The 17783-nt window shown below is 46.3% G+C and overlaps 1 protein-coding gene across 10 annotated transcripts in view; it reads right to left on the bottom strand.

Moving 5' to 3' along the window:
* Positions 1-17783, bottom strand: part of ARID1B (AT-rich interaction domain 1B) — a 670312-nt gene that overhangs the window by 24514 nt on the left and 628015 nt on the right. For all 10 annotated transcript variants that reach the window (XM_060241209.1, XM_060241219.1, XM_060241263.1 and 7 more), the window contains 3 exons: positions 11549-11687; positions 10477-10649; positions 1171-1321 (listed from right to left, as the gene is read on the bottom strand). In XM_060241209.1, coding sequence (XP_060097192.1) covers positions 1171-1321; positions 10477-10649; positions 11549-11687 — 463 coding nt within the window. The remainder of the gene's footprint in view (positions 1-1170; positions 1322-10476; positions 10650-11548; positions 11688-17783) is intronic.

Below are 17783 nucleotides of genomic sequence, written 5' to 3'. Positions count from 1 at the left end.
TAAAATGAGTACCCAACTTGCTGGGGGGAAAGTGTAGATGACTGGGAAAGGCAATGTCAAACCACCCCATAAAAAGTCTGCTGTGAAAACGTCATGATGCGACGTCACCCCAGAGTTGGAAACGACTGGTGCTTGCACAGGGGACTACCTTTATCTTTTAAACCAAAAATATTTGTAGAACAGAACCCCGCACTTGTCACTTATTCATACATTTGCTCCCTACCTCCAACTGTTTGAACAGCCTATTTTTTTAATTCAAAGAGCTTCTTCTCTATGTTATCCCAACCATTCAAGGATCACATAGATAATATGCCATCACAGTACCTCATAGCTGATCTGACCTGTCTGGGTGTCACACAGAACAAGCGATGCCATTCTATCATTTCCATCTGAGAGCTCTGTGTGTGTGTGAACTGGAAGGATATCACTTTTGCCCAGGCAATCAGGCCAGTGTTCCCATCTTTTGTTCTACTGGCCATTCCAGCATCTGTGTCTCAAGCACTGCATCTCAAGAACTGCACAACTCTAGTTCTTGGCATATGTATTTCCACATGATTATTTGGGGCTGAATGTATATTCTGATATGCACATGAGGAACTATTATTAAAGGTAAGGTGGTATAGATGCATGGCATCCACATCTGGATGAGTAATTTTTTTCCACTGGAGTGTGCAATCAGATGTGCATCTGAATGAGCCCTTCAGTCTATATTCTGCCCCAAGTAATCAATTACACATGGCTAGATTGTGGCAAAGGTGTATTCACCTAGTTCTTTGTCTTCAGTCACCATCAGCCCTTTGTAAATAAGTTTTGCACTCTTTTCCAAAGAGTTTTAAAAGCCACTGAAAAGGGTGGAGGCGCATTTTGCAAGAGACTGCATTTCAACTTAGTAATAATTTTCATGAACTGTAGCAGAGGTAGCTAAATGCTACAACCTGAGAAAGCTGTGATCAAATGGTACAGTTTATCAGCCTCCTCCCTTTGACTTCTTTAACCATTCTTCATTCACTAATCCCTGTAAAAAACAGTAATCGTATGCTCAGTTATTTTCTAATTAGCTCTGGGAGGTACAGGATGGTGAGTTACGTGCCAGAGGCAACTGGAAGAAGGCTGAAAGTATAGGATCTTGTTCATTAATAGCATGCCTTTTGAAGATATAGAGACTCTTACCTCCGGTCATAACCACTTCCATAGGGGAACTGCTGACGCTGGCCAATGCCCATGTTGGACATTGCTCCAGAGGGAGTCTGGTTATACATATCCTGCATTCCACTGTTGGGCATTTGTCCAGGGGTCATGAAGGGTTCACTGTTTCCAGGCACTATGAAAAGCAACCAAGTATAAATTATATGCATTATTTTAAAGTGCACATTCAAACAATAGTAAATGACATCATTAACTGACATCATTTAACTGAAGTTCACAAACCTGACCCTACTAAGGAAAATTGTTAGCTATCTGACAAATGCATAAATCATCACTGGTACTAAGAAGTAACAGCTTTTTTTTTAGCAGGAACACACAGGAACGCAGTTCTGGCTGGCTTGGCATCAGGAGGTGTGGCCTAACATGCAAATAAGTTCCTGCTGGGCTTTTTCTACAAACAAGCCTTGTGTGAAACAATTGTGATGTCAAGGGGTGTGGCCTAATGTGCAAATGAGTTCCTGCTGCATTTTTTTACTACAACCCCCCCCCCCCCTTGATTATAACTAAATAGACTGGATTACAAAAAAGCAGGCTTCAAAGCCTCAAGTAATGGATTCAAACCCACCTGATAGACAAACAATTTATAGCTTAGCATACCTGGTCCCAGAACTTGAATCCCATGTGGTTTTACAAGCTCGGATTTGAAAACAGAAGAAAAGACCGAACAATTCAGTCAGTCTTCTGTACAAACCCCAGTTTATAATCCACAATCTGTCAGTGGGACGTGCTGATGGTTGCCAATCCTCTCAGCTTTCCACTCCTCCATCAGCCACTTCAGTTTCAGGAATGTTTATTTCTGAGGTCATGGGACCTGCATGGAATAGTAGCGAGATGGATTGGTAGACTGCACTGGAGAAGCAGGCAAAATTGTTCCCTTCTTCTTCTTGTGTGACTGGATCTTGGAAGACAGAAGAAGGGGATGACTTTGCCCCCTTCCCGACTGCAACCTCATAACCCAGACTGCTATTACTTCATATGGGTCCCATAACCCCAGGAACAAACTTTCCCAGAGAGCAGGCTGGAAATGGCTGTTGTTGAGAGGGGAAAGGTGCTGAAAGGTGGGATACTTATGAAGACCTAGCATGGTACTTGTATTGGTTCCAGTTCCCTATATTCCAAGACTAACAATTTGATCATTACTAAGTTACATACCATCCTCCCCCCAAGTTCTCTAAACTCCAACTGTGAAAATAAAGTACATATATAAAAAAAACATTTCAATATTGTTAAAAAAAGAAGCTGGAGTGTTTCATCACATACAGAGTATTTTCCAAAAAAGAGAAAAAGGAAACAATAGTCTTGGAACAGGAACGTTCTAGATACATTCTCTGTCAGGTGCATCTATTGGTACAAGTTGTTGAGTCATCTATTTTGACTTCACACTGTGAAAATATTCCAGAATTGACAAAATAAGACTGAATATTCCAAAGTATTTCGACATGCATTTAGGGCTAGATACAAGTGAACTCTCCAGAAGAATGATTTTCAGTTCCATATCCATGTAGAGTCCTGGACTAGGATCTGAGTGACCCAGAAATGAATACCTGCCTTGCAATGGGAGTTTGCTGATTGATCTTGGGCCAGTCATATTAACCTACCTGCCAGGACTGTTGTAAGGGTAAATGGAGGAAAGTAGCACAATGCCAGCTGCTCTGGGTCACCATGTGGGAAAAAGTGGGGTATAAACAAAATAAATACATATACAATACTAAAAGTACAGCAGAAGCTTCATAAGAATGAAGCCACAGGTGAAAAAAAACACATTTTATTTGCTTAAAAATATAAATTCCACTGGAAGTTTTGGGACATATATATTCTTGTTATCAATGTTGATAGACTTGCCTACATCTGTAGATTACAGAAAATTCAATTTTGGGGGGGTCCAGATGTACTCCCAAAACCCAAACATTGCTTACACTGCAAAAGAGGTTTGTTTTCTACAATGTTACATAAGAAGATCTTAAGCAAATGGTAAGTGGAACTAATAAATAACTTCCTTTGGTTAAAATATTTACTTCCATGACCTTCAAGAATATATGATTTGTGGTCTTGTTAGCCTTCTTAAAATGCTTCTGTGATTCAAGCGGTCCCACCAAGATTTAAAATGATATCCAGGGCTTTTTTTGTAGCAGGAACTCCTTTGCATATTAGGTCCTGATGTAGCCAATCATCCAAGAACTTTCAGAGTTCTTAGTACAGGGCTTACTGCAAGCTCCATCAGAAGTGTGTGGCCTAACATGCAAAGGAGCTCCTGCTACAAAAAAAAGCCCTGATTATATCAGTCTATATCTTATTTCTTTAGCAGCAGAACAGTTTATTAGGCACAATCATACACAGGAAATGGCTTATGAATAGGGAATCCATTTAGATAGGTCATGTTTGATATCACACTTGATTTTAAGGAGTATCTTATTTGTTTATTCGACAAGATCTCAGGTTGTACACACTGACTAACACAGGAAATAGTTAAATGGGATCATGTAATAGTTAAACCCAGGGCTCTTTTTCTAGCAGGAGCTCAACCAAATCTCTTAGCTTTGTTTTTTAAATTACTGTTTGACCTATGGTGATGCATTGCCACTGTTACCCTGGAGGATTAAAATACCTAAAACAAATGCTCTTAAAATACCCTACTGTTTCTTGAATATATCCAGAACAAGCTTTAAATGTTGCTGACAATCCTTCCTCACTACAGAAATCTCTGCTTTTACCCATACTGCAATCTAAAAGAGGACACCTACTTGTGAAAGCAGAGAAGACACAGGGAGCAGTGTCAACAATTTCATGTTAACATTTTGAAATGTAACAGTCTAAAATCCCCTAAGTAGGCCAAAACATTTTCTTGTTTCTCCTAGAACTCTAATTGAGACAAATTAGGAAAAAAACCCTATCATGCACATGCACTAGCCCTGTTCACAAGTTACATGTACTGTATGTGTAAAGTGCTTTCAAGTCACAGCCAACTTGTGGCTTCTCTGTCCCGCCCCCCGAATTTTCAAGGCAAGAGACAAACAGAGGTGATTTCCTTGCTCTACATAGAGCCCTGGAATTCCTTGGTGGTCTCCCATCCATAAACTAACCACGGAATTACTCTGTTTAGCTTCCAAGATCTGACAAGATCAGGGTGGCTAGCCTTGGACATTTAGGTCAGGGTGTTTACAAGGTACACTGGATGCAAATACAATCCATGTGTGGGTACATTTGATTGTTCTTTACATGTGTGTTGACTAATTCTTATGTTGTATTTAATGCATGAACAGATGAACATGTGATTGAAACCCTATATTTATCCAGGCGCTAGTCCTCGGTTTCATTTGTAAAGTGAATGTGCATTGGTTCTTTCATACACACAGGTAAATGAACATACACACAGGCTGTACAAGCATGCAGTGTAACTGTCAAGTCTGCTATAAATTCTATGTGTAGCTAAGTTACTTCTTTGGTTCAGGAAAAGGATCCTGGGTAAAACCACACTGTATGCCAATGCTGCTAGCTCAAACTCTCCACTCCCCCCTCCCATCCTTTGTTATGTAGCAATGCTTTGAAATGGGAATATGGGAACAAGATTATGGAGCCTTCTCAGAGGAGCGTGGGGGGAAGCTGGTGCCAAGAAGACGCTCAAGGCCGACACAAACCTGAGAACGAAATAGTAACATCAATATGTGAATGTGCCCTGCATAGAGTACCCCTCCCTTAAGAATTCCTTTGATGTATACCTTATATGATTGCTTTGTTTGTATACTCGCCAGTCTTTCAACTTCGTTCTATAGTCCAGCAACATGTTACAATAAACTAGAAACTTTTATCAAAAAGGTCTTGTTACTGAAACATCAGATTTGACATTTTGAAAGAGTCCCTTTTTGGAGTTCAACCTTTCCGGCTACATGAAAGCCCGATGGCTGACCAGATTCCGGACAACGGAGAACTCCCACCCGATGCGGGACTGGAAGGGACTGCTGTGCCGTGGCATGTTTTAGACCCGAGGAGAGCAGCGGAGTCGCCCCCCGAGTTCCAGCTGGTGCTATCACCCCGGCAGTATCAACCGAGGACCTCGACCACCATCATGGATCAGGCCCCACTCCGCCGGGACGCCATCCTGAACCGCCACATCAGGCCGATTCAGATGGCGGGAGTTGAAGCCGCTAACCCGGGCTCTGGAGAGACGGGGGAAGCGGACAGCATCATTGTCGTCCAAGTCGGAGAGGACAAGGGCGAAGGCGCTGGGCGCAAGGGGACCGAGAGCGGAGAACCGAAGCCTCGGGACACCTATGATGAGGAATACCAGATGTTCCGCTCAATGGTCCGCAGGGAGATTGACGGAGCGATCAGGGGTTTGCGAGACGAGGTCCACACCCTGACGGCTCAACTGGGGAACGCGTTAGGAGGGGCGGTGTCCCGGAGACCGCCGGCTTCACAACCAGGGGCCCGCGATCGCCCAAGTCAACCGGCCCCGATGACAGTCCCACCGAGAGCCGGGGCGACCCCGGCACCAGCGCCGGCTCCCCAAATTCCCGCCCCCCCGGTGGCACGGCGGAACATGGGAAGGGAGCTGGATGCGACCTTTGATGGGGACCCCGAGGAAGTGAACTACTTCGGGATCCAGGCGAACAGCTTCATGCATTATTGGGGGCATTCCTTCCCAGACGAGTTCAGCCGTGTCGACTACCTGGGCTCGAAGCTGAGGGGGGCCGCCAAGAGATGGTACGTTAGCCTGTGCGAGACCAGGAGCCCAGTCCTGGACGACGTACACACCTTCTTACAAGCCTTACTGACCCAGTATGAAGACCTGTTGCAGGAGTCCCGGGCATTGGCGGCCCTGCGCGACATGCAGCAAGGGGCCCGACCCATCCGCGAGTATGTGACCGACTTCCAAGCCAACGTGGCCAGGGTCCGCGGGTGGAACGAGGTGATGAAGATCGAGCAATTCACCAATGGGCTGAATGCGAGTATTCTGGATCGGGCCCTCACCCAAGCCCGCCCGACCACCCTGGTGGGATGGATCCAACTGGCGGGGGAGGTGGAGAACAACCTCAAACGAGTGGTCATGCTACGCCAACACCAGTCAGGCAAGTCCCAGGTGAAGGCTGGGCCGGGGAAAGCTGAGCCCCCCAAGGGGAAGAAGCAAGCCGTGGCAATACCGGTGGGGCCCCGCCGGTGCTTTAGATGTGGGGACCCGAACCACCTCGCCTCTAACTGCCCCCACCCCCCACCCCCTTACGCTCTACCGGCTCCCCCGAAGCCCGTCACCCCCGGGCCCAAGAAGACGCCCAGCCGCCCTAAGGATGTGGTGAAGAGCAGCACGGTGGCCGTGCAGGAGGAACTTCTGGAAGAAGAGGTGCTGCTGTCCGCGGAGCTGGCCAACCTCGCCTGGGTGGAGGAGCCGGCGGGAAACGAGCCCGACCTGCTCTGAAGGGTGCCCACCAGCAGGTCGATCGAGACGAGGCGCCGCTGACGGTGAGAGTGACGGGGAGGTTGTATTTTGTGACTGTGAAACTGCTGAACCCCAAGTTACGGAGGTTCTTGCAGATACGGGCCTTAATAGACTCAGGGTGTAACCGAGAGCTAATCTCCCCCAAAGTGGTGGAGGCCTTGGGACTGGAGAGCTCGCAGCTACCCCACCCCATGCTGTTTGAGCAGATGGACGGGTCAGTGATGTGCGGAGAACCCTGCACGCACGAGACGCAGCCCTGCCCCATGGGGATCGAGGAACATTGGGACCAGGAGTTTTTTGTAATTGCCCCTTTGTGCTCGTACCCGGTGGTGCTGGGGGTGGGTTGGCTAGAGAAGCACGAACCTTTGATCCACTGGAGAGCACAAACCATCAGGTTCCTGGACCCCGGGTGCAAAAGACACTTTTGGAGCGCGGCGTGGGGCCCGTCGCCAAGGAGCGGGCGTGCGTGTCAGTAGAAGAGGTGCACCCAGTCCCCTGCGCTTACCGCGATCTGATGGAAGTGTTTAGCGAAAAGGAGGCCAATCAGTTGCCCCCCCAACGGAGCACGAACTGCGCCATAGAACTGATCCCGGGGGAGACCTTGCCCCGAGCTAAACTATACCAGATGGGGTGGGTGGAGAAGAAGGAACTCCGTAAGTTCCTGGATCAAAACCTGGCGCGGGGGTTCATCAGACCCGCCACGGCCCCCCACGCCGCCCCTGTGCTCTTCCGAAAGAAGAAGGATGGCTCGCTTAGACTTTGTACAGACTTTCGTGGGATAAACGCAATATCCATGTCAAATGCCTACCCCATCCCCCTCATCCGAGACCTGCTAAACACGGTGGCGGGGGGGAAGATTTTTACCAAATTGGACTTGCGAGATGCTTACTTCCGAGTACGCATCAAGGAGGGGGATGAGTGGAAAACAGCATTCAACACCCTGATGGGGCAGTTTGAATACTTAGTCATGCCTTTTGGGTTGCAGGGGGCGCCAGGGGTGTTCATGAACTTTATCAATGACGTGTTGAGAAAATACTTGTACAAGGGGGTGGTGGTGTACCTGGATGACATCATTATTTACTCTCAGGACGAACAATCGCATGTAAAATTGGTGAGGGAGGTGCTCAGCACGTTGCTGAAGCACCAACTGTATGCCAAACTGTCCAAGTGTGAATTCCACCGAACGGAGCTAGGCTACCTAGGCTTCCAAGTGTCCGGGTGGGGATTGGCCATGGACCCAACAAAGGTCCAAGCAATGCTAGAGTGGGCCCCCCCCCGAGGACACGCAGACAGCTCCAATCATTTCTCGGGTTCGCAAATTTTTACAGGCAATTCATAGAGGGGTTTGCCCGGATCGCCCTACCTCTGACCGACCTCCTAAAAACCAAGGGGAAAGGTCTGGAGGCCAAGCGGCCTAAACTGGACCCCCGAGTGTCAGAGCACCTTCGACCACTTGAAACGCCTGTTTACTAGTGAGCCAGGCCTAAGCCACCCGGACGAACAGAGGGCCTTCGTGGTCCAATGTGACGCCTCCGACGTGGCTGTAGGAGCCATTCTCATGCAGAGGGATGGGGAGGGGAAACTGAGACCCTGCGCCTACATCTCCAGGAAATTCTCAGACGAACAAAGGAATTGGTCGGTCTGGGACAAGGAGGCGTTCGCTGTCATGTTCGCTCTGAAAACCTGGAGATCTTGGTTAGAGGGGGCCAAAGTACCGTTCGTGGTGTGGACTGACCACAAAAACTTAAGAGGCATTGACGGGGAAGCGCAAGCTCAGCGAAAAGCAGACTAGGTGGGCTGGGTTCTTCTCCAAATTCGACTTCACCCTGAGACACATCCCGGGAACGAGAAATTTCTTGGCCGATGCGCTCTCGCGCCTCCTGCAGCACGAGAGTCAGAAAGAGGAAGTGGTGGACTCCCTGATCCCGCCGTCCCAAGTGGCGGCTATGGTCACCACCCGTTCCCAAAAGATAAGAGAGCTGGAGGAAATCAGCCAGGAGCGCATCGCCCTAGAAACCGAGAGGGAGGGAAGTGGGCACCCCGAAGGGGTGCAGAAGGGGAAGGACGGGTTGTGGTACAATGGGGAAAAACTTTACATCCCGGAGTGCTTGAGGAGGGAGATTCTACAACTCTGTCATTCTTCCAAACTGGCGGGGCATTTTGGCTATGTAAAAACTCTGCACCTAGTGAATCGACAATTCTGGTGGCCGTCCCTATGAAAGGACGTGTCGGGGTTCGTCACTGGCTGCCCAGTGTGCATCATGGCCAAACGGAGGGGGGGGGAACCCCCCCGGGCTCCTACAGCCACTAGAAACAGCAAAACGACCCTGGGCGGTGGTGTCCATGGACTTTATAGTGGAGCTTCCTCCCTCCCGGGGGAAGACAGTCATCCTAGTAGTAGTGGACACCTTTTCTAAGCAAGCACATTTCATCCCCTGCCCCCAACTGCCCACAGCAAAGAAACTAGCAGCCCTGTTTTTTGACCACGTGATAAAATTACACTCATTCCCCGACAAGGTCATTAGCGACCGCGGGCCGCAGTTCGTTGCCACCTTCTGGTGGGAGTTCTGCAAACTAGTAGGAATTGAGCAAGGGCTGAGCTCAGCGTACCATCCCCAGATGGACGGACAGATGGAGAGGGTGAACGGGGTGCTGGAGCAATATTTAAGGTGTTTTGTGAACCAACGTCAGTCTGACTGTGTAGATTTACTCCCCTTTGCCGAGTACTGCTATAACAACAGCATGCAGAGTTCCACCAAAGCCTCCCCTTTCTCCACAGTTTTCGGCTATGAGGGGAAGCCGATCCCTCTGCTACCAGGGGGAAATAGCCAGGGGACCCCCTCGGCTTTCGAACAATGGTGGCAGGGGCCGAGTAACAGCTGGCCAACCATCAAGGAGAACTTAGAGGCAGCAAAAGAATCTTACAAAAAGCAGTATGACAAATCACACGCCCCAGCCGGGGAGTTCAAAGTAGGAGATTCTGTGTTCCTGTCAACCAAAAATCTGCCCCTCAATCAGCCCTCCCGGAAGCTGGCTTACAAATTCCTGGGACCCTTCCGAATTAAGAGAGTGATTAACCCAGTAACTGTGGAACTAGACTTGCCGCCCGCCTTAGGTAAAATTCACCCTGTGTTTCATTGCAGCTTACTTCGCCGGGACCCCGGGCCGTCGAGTTGGCATCCTCCCCCATCAGGGGCCCTCACTGCCCTACCGGTCGACTGCTGCCTCATCAGCCAAGAAGCCGGGGATTGTAAAACAACTCGGCCTCCTCCACAGCCACGCGCCGTGGAGGGGGCTTAGGGGGGGCAGTATGTCAAGTCTGCTATAAATTCTATGTGTAGCTAAGTTACTTCTTTGGTTCAGGAAAAGGATCCTGGGTAAAACCACGCTGTATGCCAATGCTGCTAGCTCAAACTCTCCACTCCCCCCTCCCATCCTTTGTTATGTAGCAATGCTTTGAAATGGGAATATGGGAACAAGATTATGGAGCCTTCTCAGAGGAGCGTGGGGGGAAGCTGGTGCCAAGAAGACGCTCAAGGCCAACACAAACCTGAGAACGAAATAGTAACATCAATGTGTGAATGTGCCCTGCATAGAGTACCCCTCCCTTAAGAATTCCTTTGATGTATACCTTATATGATTGCTTTGTTTGTATACTCGCCAGTCTTTCAACTTCGTTCTATAGTCCAGCAACATGTTACAATAAACTAGAAACTTTTATCAAAAAGGTCTCGTTATTGAAACATCAGACTTGACAGTAACATGTGAACAGGGCTACTAGCAGGAAACTGGAATAAGGTAACTAGCAAAGAAAAATTTAGATGCTGCAGAGCAAATACCTTTTCTCATCCCACCAAAAGGGTCCTTGTTTGGTTCATAGGGCATTCTTCCCATCATTTCTGGCATATTCATTGCTTGCTGATAGGGAGCATTTGGGGTCATGGAGTTTCGCTTTGGGAATGCTGAATCACTTACATCTGAAAAAGGATCATGTACACTAATGGAACTATTCCTAAAGAGAGGGAAGAAAAAGAAGGCACTGAAGTCACTAGAACAAAATTCTTTGCACTGTGATATTAGATACTGGTTATTGTAGTTCTACAAGTTAATTGCTCTGAAAATCAACAGTTTTACAGTATAAGCAAGGATATCATTTGCAAAAGATAGACAGAGCTTTTGATGAATTAAAGGGCATGCAATGTTTAAAACATGGGATACAACAGCAAAAACACAGCTTTCAAAGCAGGAACTTTCTACAAGAGCTGAGACTAACTATTCTCAAGGCAAAGTCTGATGATACCTACTTGTCAGCTTTGCTTCAGAAGTAAGTAAAGATCTCAAGGCAAGACTGAAGATTTGTTGTGAGGGGACTATGCAGTTTTAACTTGCATGCGAGTACTATCTATTAAGTCTGGGCGCTGGGAATAAGATCATCACTAGGTAGCAGGAGAAAAAAGGAGTAAGTGGCATTCACCAGTAGTGACACCATCTAAGAGGTTCCCATGACATTCCCTACAACCAAATAACAGTTTCCCAAGAAAAAGTATGACTCATGGGAAAAGGCAATATGCAAAACCCAACATTTTTGGCATTAAATCTTGTAATACTCAGGAAAGCTCTGCGAGATAGCCTGTTGTAGAGAAGAAGAAGAAGAGACTGGATTTATACCCTGCCCTTCGCTACCCGAAGGAGTCTCAGAGCAGCTTGCAATCTTCTTTCTCTTCCCCTCTCCGCAACAGACACCCTGTGAGATAGGTGGGGCTGAGAGAGCTCTCCCAGAACTGCTCTTGAGCAGAACACCTTTGAGAGAACTTGTGGGTGATCCAAGATCTCATCAGCAGAGGAATGTGGAATCAAACCCAGTTCTCCTCAAAAGGAGTCCGCACACTTAACCATTACACCAAACTGTACCTGCTGCTTTGTATAGGTGTCATCTGTCCATGAGGTGTAGATGCTGGTGTTGGGGGCTTGAGATCGCCTGGCACTTCTGTCATGGAATTGCTTCCAGTAGATTGAGGGGTCTGTGGACCTTGAAGGGAACCCGAGTTAGCTGGCAGATACAAAAATGGAAATGGAAATGTTACATATATAACATGGCTATCCATCTGGATATATATGCTGATACTAGTTGAAGAAGGGAGGTAACTATTCAACAGAGGAATGAAAATGGATATCTCTCAATATATCATACAGAAATATTCTAAAGTCTCTGGATCCCCCTTGTACTTAAGATGTTTATATTATTAAATGTTTTCCTTTCTTATATCTAAGAAATTAGTGTACTGTTTAAACCAGGATGGCCAAATCCAGAGGGAATAGTCAGCTCACAGCTTCACTCGCAAACTTTTTACAAAATCTGATATGTATATATTCCCTAGATGCACATAGGGCACTTCCCATTTTAATAGCATCTAGTTACTGGACTGCAAGGTGAGAGATCTTCATCCCTAGACACATATGCAGCCATGTTATAAAAATTTATAAGTAACTTCTGCAAACATGGGAACTAGAATGAAACACTTGTGGAATTTGAGTTGAGAGGGAGAATCTTCTAACAGTCAACATATCTGAATGCTTTGTGTGCTTGGAGAACTGGTTGCCACAACTAAGCTATTAGTTTCCTGAACTTTAACTAATTAATGATTATTTCAAAATGAACAAAAATTAGAACTAAAACAGCATCATAAGGTGCTGTTACCTTAAAATATCAAATGCTCACATCTCAATGTATTTCAAATTTAATGACTTATTAAGAATCAATCACATTTAGTCCTACCTCAATTTTTAAATTAGATTAATTTAATTCAGATAAAAAATTAAAAGTCAATAAATAGTAAAACATTCCTGCAACATTTTCAGAAAAAAATAGTACACTTTTCAGGACAAAAAATATTGTTTGCACAGAGCCTACTCAAACTATTTTTGATACAGTTAGAAAGAGGAAAGAAAGACATCAGCTGTGAATTTGTAAGTACTTGTTGGTTACTGTTTTTTCAAGGACTAGCTATAAGAAATAGCTGCTAAATTGAAGTATGGAATGGGAAAATAAACCAAAAGAGTTGTCTATAAACTTTAGTCAGGATACTGAAGAGATAATTTTGAAGGCCTGATTGTAATTTGAAGGACTATAGTCCAATAATGTGAATTAATTACTTTATTTTAGAACAATTCTCTGTCCTACTACATTCAACTTGAAAACTATCACCACCACAAAATAAAATACCAGGAACACAAAACTATCATAACATCTCTATGAACTAGGGTTGCCAGGTCCAATTCAAGAAACATCTGCAAACTTTGGGGGTGGAGCCAGGAGCAAGGTTGTAACAAGCATAATTAAACTCCAAAGGGAGTTATGGCCATCGCATTTAAAGTGACCACACACCTTTTAAATGCCTTCCCTCCATTAGCAATAATGAAGAATACGGGCACCTTCTTTTGGAGTTCATAGAATTGGTCCAATCCTTTTGAAATGTGGGGGTTTTTTTGAGGAGAGGCATTGGATGCTATGCTGCAACTTTGGTGCCTCTACCTCAAAAACAGCCCTCCCAGAGCCCCAGAAACCTGCAGATCAATTCTCCATTATACCCTATGGAAATTGGTCTCCATAGAGAATAATGGAGTGCTCAGCAGACATTTCCCCCCCACGCTTTCTGATAACCCTGAAGCAGGGGGAATGTCTCCAAACCAGGGGATCCTCTGCCCCCACCTGGGGATTGGCAGTCCTACTATGGACCATTGTTTGGCATGAATCCCCTGATTAAAATTGCCTGTTCCTTACCTCTTGACACTATTCACTCATTCAAGGGGGGGACCTTATAGTTCCTATAGGCAGTGCTCAATTTATGGTGAAAGCCAAGAAAAGCAGGAAGTATAAGGCATTGGTTCCCAACATTTTTGGTAATGGTGAGCCATAAGCTCAAATTTACTTGGTATGGGGAGCTGCTGATTTATTGTCACATGAATTTTGGACTGTAGGTTTTTAGGAGCCATTGTTTTAATGCATTTTAACTGCAAGATTGCCTATTTTACAACTGTTACTTGGGTTATCCAATCAAAAATTTCATGGACCGATTAATGTAGAATTTGTTGAAATATATACTGCACTTCTAAAGTTAGTCACACTTTTTCATGCTATTGTAAGAACACAACTATTTGATTGCAAATTATAGCTTCATGAGCTATAAAAATTAATCTAAAATATACAGTTACACTAACAGTGTTACATAGAACGAAGTAAGGTTTTAGCAGTTTTATTCACAATAACACAAATTTTGGCTACTATCAGTGGGATGGCTAAGCTTACATTCTGTCAACAAGTAATGTGTCAGAATGCACAACTGTTTGCATGTATACTCAGAAGTAAGTCTTTGTATTCAAGAGGGCTTACTCCCAGGTAAATGGGCACAGGATTGCCTTGTAAGAAAGCCCCATTGAATTAAATAGGAGTTATTTCAGAGAAAACACACAAAAGCTGGCAAGATGGGGGATTCAAGCCCAGTTCCTCACCTGGGAATACAATGCAAGGGTCCCAGTCACTTCCACCCCATTTACTTCTGCTCTAACGTTCAGACAGAGAAAGCAAAACATGAAAAAGAGGCTGGGTTTTAGTTGGGTTGCTCCCTATTTAGCTGAAAGCTTCAGATTCCAAACCTGAAGCTCTGTTCTCTCTCAATACTGTTTGTAAATGAAAGGACCCCTCGGGCCACTGGATATGCCATTTAAACTTCAATGGCAGATTTCTCCTTTTAGGAAACACTTCTGTTTCCAAAAATCAAGCACCTTTTGTTTTCTTCTGATCATCAGCTCAAATCAATGTATTCTGTCCAGAGTCCTATTCATACACATTCAGTCACTGCCAATGGCTGGTTTGAAGGACAGAACGAAGCTGGCATTTTAAGCTTATGAGATACAGGCTTGGGGAGCACATCAAAGAGATGCATCTTGGACTGTAAGAGATAGACTCATATGAGAGGAAGGTACAAGAAGATTTTCCTGTTCTTCCACCAGGACTACCACACTGATCACAAGCTCCACCTAGAGAAAAGGCACTTCAAAAAACTAACATTGCTAGACTTAAAGGGCGTTTTCCCACAGAGCTTACCGCGGAGTGACGTCCCTCTTCACCGCGCAGCGTCTGCGCGCATTTCCCACCAACTGCTCCGCAGAACCAGGAAGTGCTGGGCCTTTTGCATTGCAAATGTAAACTGCTAAAAACCAGTTTACGTTTCAAAATGAAACGGAGTGTAAGTTTCATGTCTAACAGGTGCTAAGTGCTCATCATTTTCCTGGATAGGCATTAAGCAGATCCCTATAGCTCCCAGTTTGCATTGGCTCTTCCTTTGCAGATGACTGAAGAGGTGAGGCCAGTAGGTGTATACAGATTGTGGCTTCTCCAGCAATTAAGGACAATGAGTTAAGTCATAGTGTGATCCTGATGCTTCTCCCCTGTGGACTACAAAAGCATAACCAGGGCTTTTTTTGTAGCAGGAATCCTTTGCATATTAGGCTGATGTAGCCAATCCTCCAAGAGCTTACGGTAGACCTTGTAAGAAGAGCCCTGTAAGCTCTTGGAGGATTGGCTACATTAGGAGGGTGCAGCCTAATATGCAAAGGAGTTCCTGCTACAAAAAAAGCCCTGAGCATAACTATCTTTGCACTGCCCATGGCCCTCCCTCTCCTGACAAGTACACAAGCACTCTTGCACACACACATTCTGGGAGCTGCTGCTGCACCAAGCAGGGTCAGAGCAAGCAGCAGCAAAGAAATGGGACACCTGAAACAGGCAAAAGTCTAGGGAAGGCCATTCTTTTGGCCTTTTGTCCCAGCAGGCACAAGTCACAAATGGCTTTTAAAGTGCACTTCAGTGACTAATTGCTGAGAAACAGCTAGGTGGTATTAACAGAAAAGGAAATGAGGAGGAGACAGCCAAGGAAAAGAAAAACTGAAGGACAAAAAGGCAGGGAGCTCCTGTAAAAAACAAACAAACCTGGAGGAGCCAAACAAGGCCAACAAGGATCTATCAAAAGGGGACCAAATCAATTCAGAAGGCTGCAGCAAAACAGCATCCTCCCCAGGGAAAATTATGAATGGCTTCAAAGCGATAGCTCAACTTGCTTAACCCAGGAATGTATGTGGGGCATAAAGTCCAAGCAGTTCACTATCTCCAACTCATTCCCACTCTCAGGGCAGCCTCCATCTTCTGTCTCTCTGTCACTTCCTATCAAGTGGCAAATGCACGGGGGAGGCAGAATACAGTTTTGCTGCAGCAGAAACTGCCATATAATGTGTTTTGTAAGCACCCCAGAATTGAAGCCTCCTGGAGCCCGCTGCATCACAGCGTGGCTAAAGGGGAAGTTTTGCCCCCCTGGAGGAGAGCGGAATCTTCGGCGCGCTTGCAAGCACGTCCTGAGGGGGCGGGGTTTCAGTGCTATTGCTGAAGCCCCGTTTGACGCCGCGGCAGTCTTCCCGGCGTTTTCGGAAGGCTGGGAGCGTGTTTCCACGCTCTTAATGCGAGCGGGGGCTGTGTGTGCCAGGAGGCCTGTTGATCGTCGCGAGGATCGGCTTTCTCCTTCTGGTGCGTCCTCCTCCTCCCGCAGTGTTGCGGGGCAGGCGGTTCAACCCCGCTTGCTTTGCTGGGAGTTTGGGTCCCAGAGGGCGTGCAGTCGTAAAGACTGCCACTTTAAGCACGAATGCCCCCTGGGTGCTGGCCCACATTCCTTCAACAACTGCCCTAGAGTTCGACCACGTAAGGGCCAGAAAAGATCAGGCGGGGGTCCTCAAACTGGAAAAGGGTCCCAGCCTGATAAAGGTGGGGCCTCTTAAGGAGTGGCTTCGCAGGTACCCACGTAGGGAAGACAGTTTTTATTTGTTGAACGGTTTTACATTGGGTTTTAGAATTCCTTTTCAAGGTTCTCGAGTACCAACTTGGTCCAGGAACCTTAAGTCAGTTGTGGGTTTAGAGCATATAGTGGAAGCAAAAATTGCTAAGGAGTTGGCGGAGGGCAGGATTTTGGGCCCTTTCGCCAGTCCTCCTGTGTTTAATCTTAGGGTTTCCCCGTTGGGGGTTGTGCCGAAGAAAGCACCTGGTGAATTTCGTTTGATTCACCATCTTTCTTACCCCAGGGGTTCCTCTGTCAATGATGGCATACCCGAGGAGCTATGTTCTGTTAGGTATACCTCATTTGATCAGGCCGTGGGCATCGTGGGACGCTGTGGTCAGGGGGCTGAGTTGGCGAAATGCGATATCAAGTCAGCATTTCATCTTCTCCCTGTCCACCCAGATGATTTTGACTGGCTAATTAATAGGAAGCAGAGAGTGAGTATAAATGGGCAGTCTTCGCAGTGGAGGACGGTAAGCAGTGGGGTGCCACAGGGCTCAGTACTAGGTCCCACACTCTTTAACTTGTTCATAAATGATTTGGAGTTGGGAGAAAGCAGTGAAGTGGCCAAGTTTGCAGATGACACTAAATTATTCAGGGTGGTGAGAACCAGAGAGGATTGTGAGGAACTCCAAAGGGATCTGTTGAGGCTGGGTGAGTGGGCGTCAACGTGGCAGATGAAGTTCAGTGTGGCCAAGTGCAAAATAATGCACATTGGGGCCAAGAATCCCAGCTACAAATACAAGTTGATGGGGTGTGAACTGGCAGAGACTGACCAAGAGAGAGATCTTGGGGTCGTGGTAGATAACTCACTGAAAATGTGAAGACAGTGTGCGATTGCAATAAAAAAGGCCAACGCCATGCTGGGAATTATTAGGAAGGGAATTGAAAACAAAGCAGCCAGTATCATAATGCCCCTGTATAAATCGATGGTGCGGTCTCATTTGGAATAATGTGTACAATTCTGGTCACCGCATTGGAAAAAGTGCAGAAAAGGGCAACTAGAATGATTAAAGTTTTGGAAAACTTTCCCTATGAAGAACGGTTAAAACGCTTGGGGCTCTTTAGCTTGGAGAAATGTCGACTGCAGGGTGACATGATGGAGGTTTACAAGATTATGCATGGGATGGAGAGAGAAGTACTTTTCTCCCTTTCTCACAATACAAGAACTCGTGGGCATTCAATGAAATTGCTGAGCAGTCAGGTTAAAACGGATAAGAGGAAGTACTTCTTCACCCAAAGGGTGATTAACATGTGGAATTCAC

The sequence above is a fragment of the Heteronotia binoei genome, chromosome 1, assembly GCF_032191835.1.
Source record: "Heteronotia binoei isolate CCM8104 ecotype False Entrance Well chromosome 1, APGP_CSIRO_Hbin_v1, whole genome shotgun sequence".
Taxonomy (NCBI): domain Eukaryota; kingdom Metazoa; phylum Chordata; class Lepidosauria; order Squamata; family Gekkonidae; genus Heteronotia; species Heteronotia binoei.
Note: the sequence above shows the minus strand (reverse complement) of the source record. Positions and strands in the feature narration are given on the sequence as shown.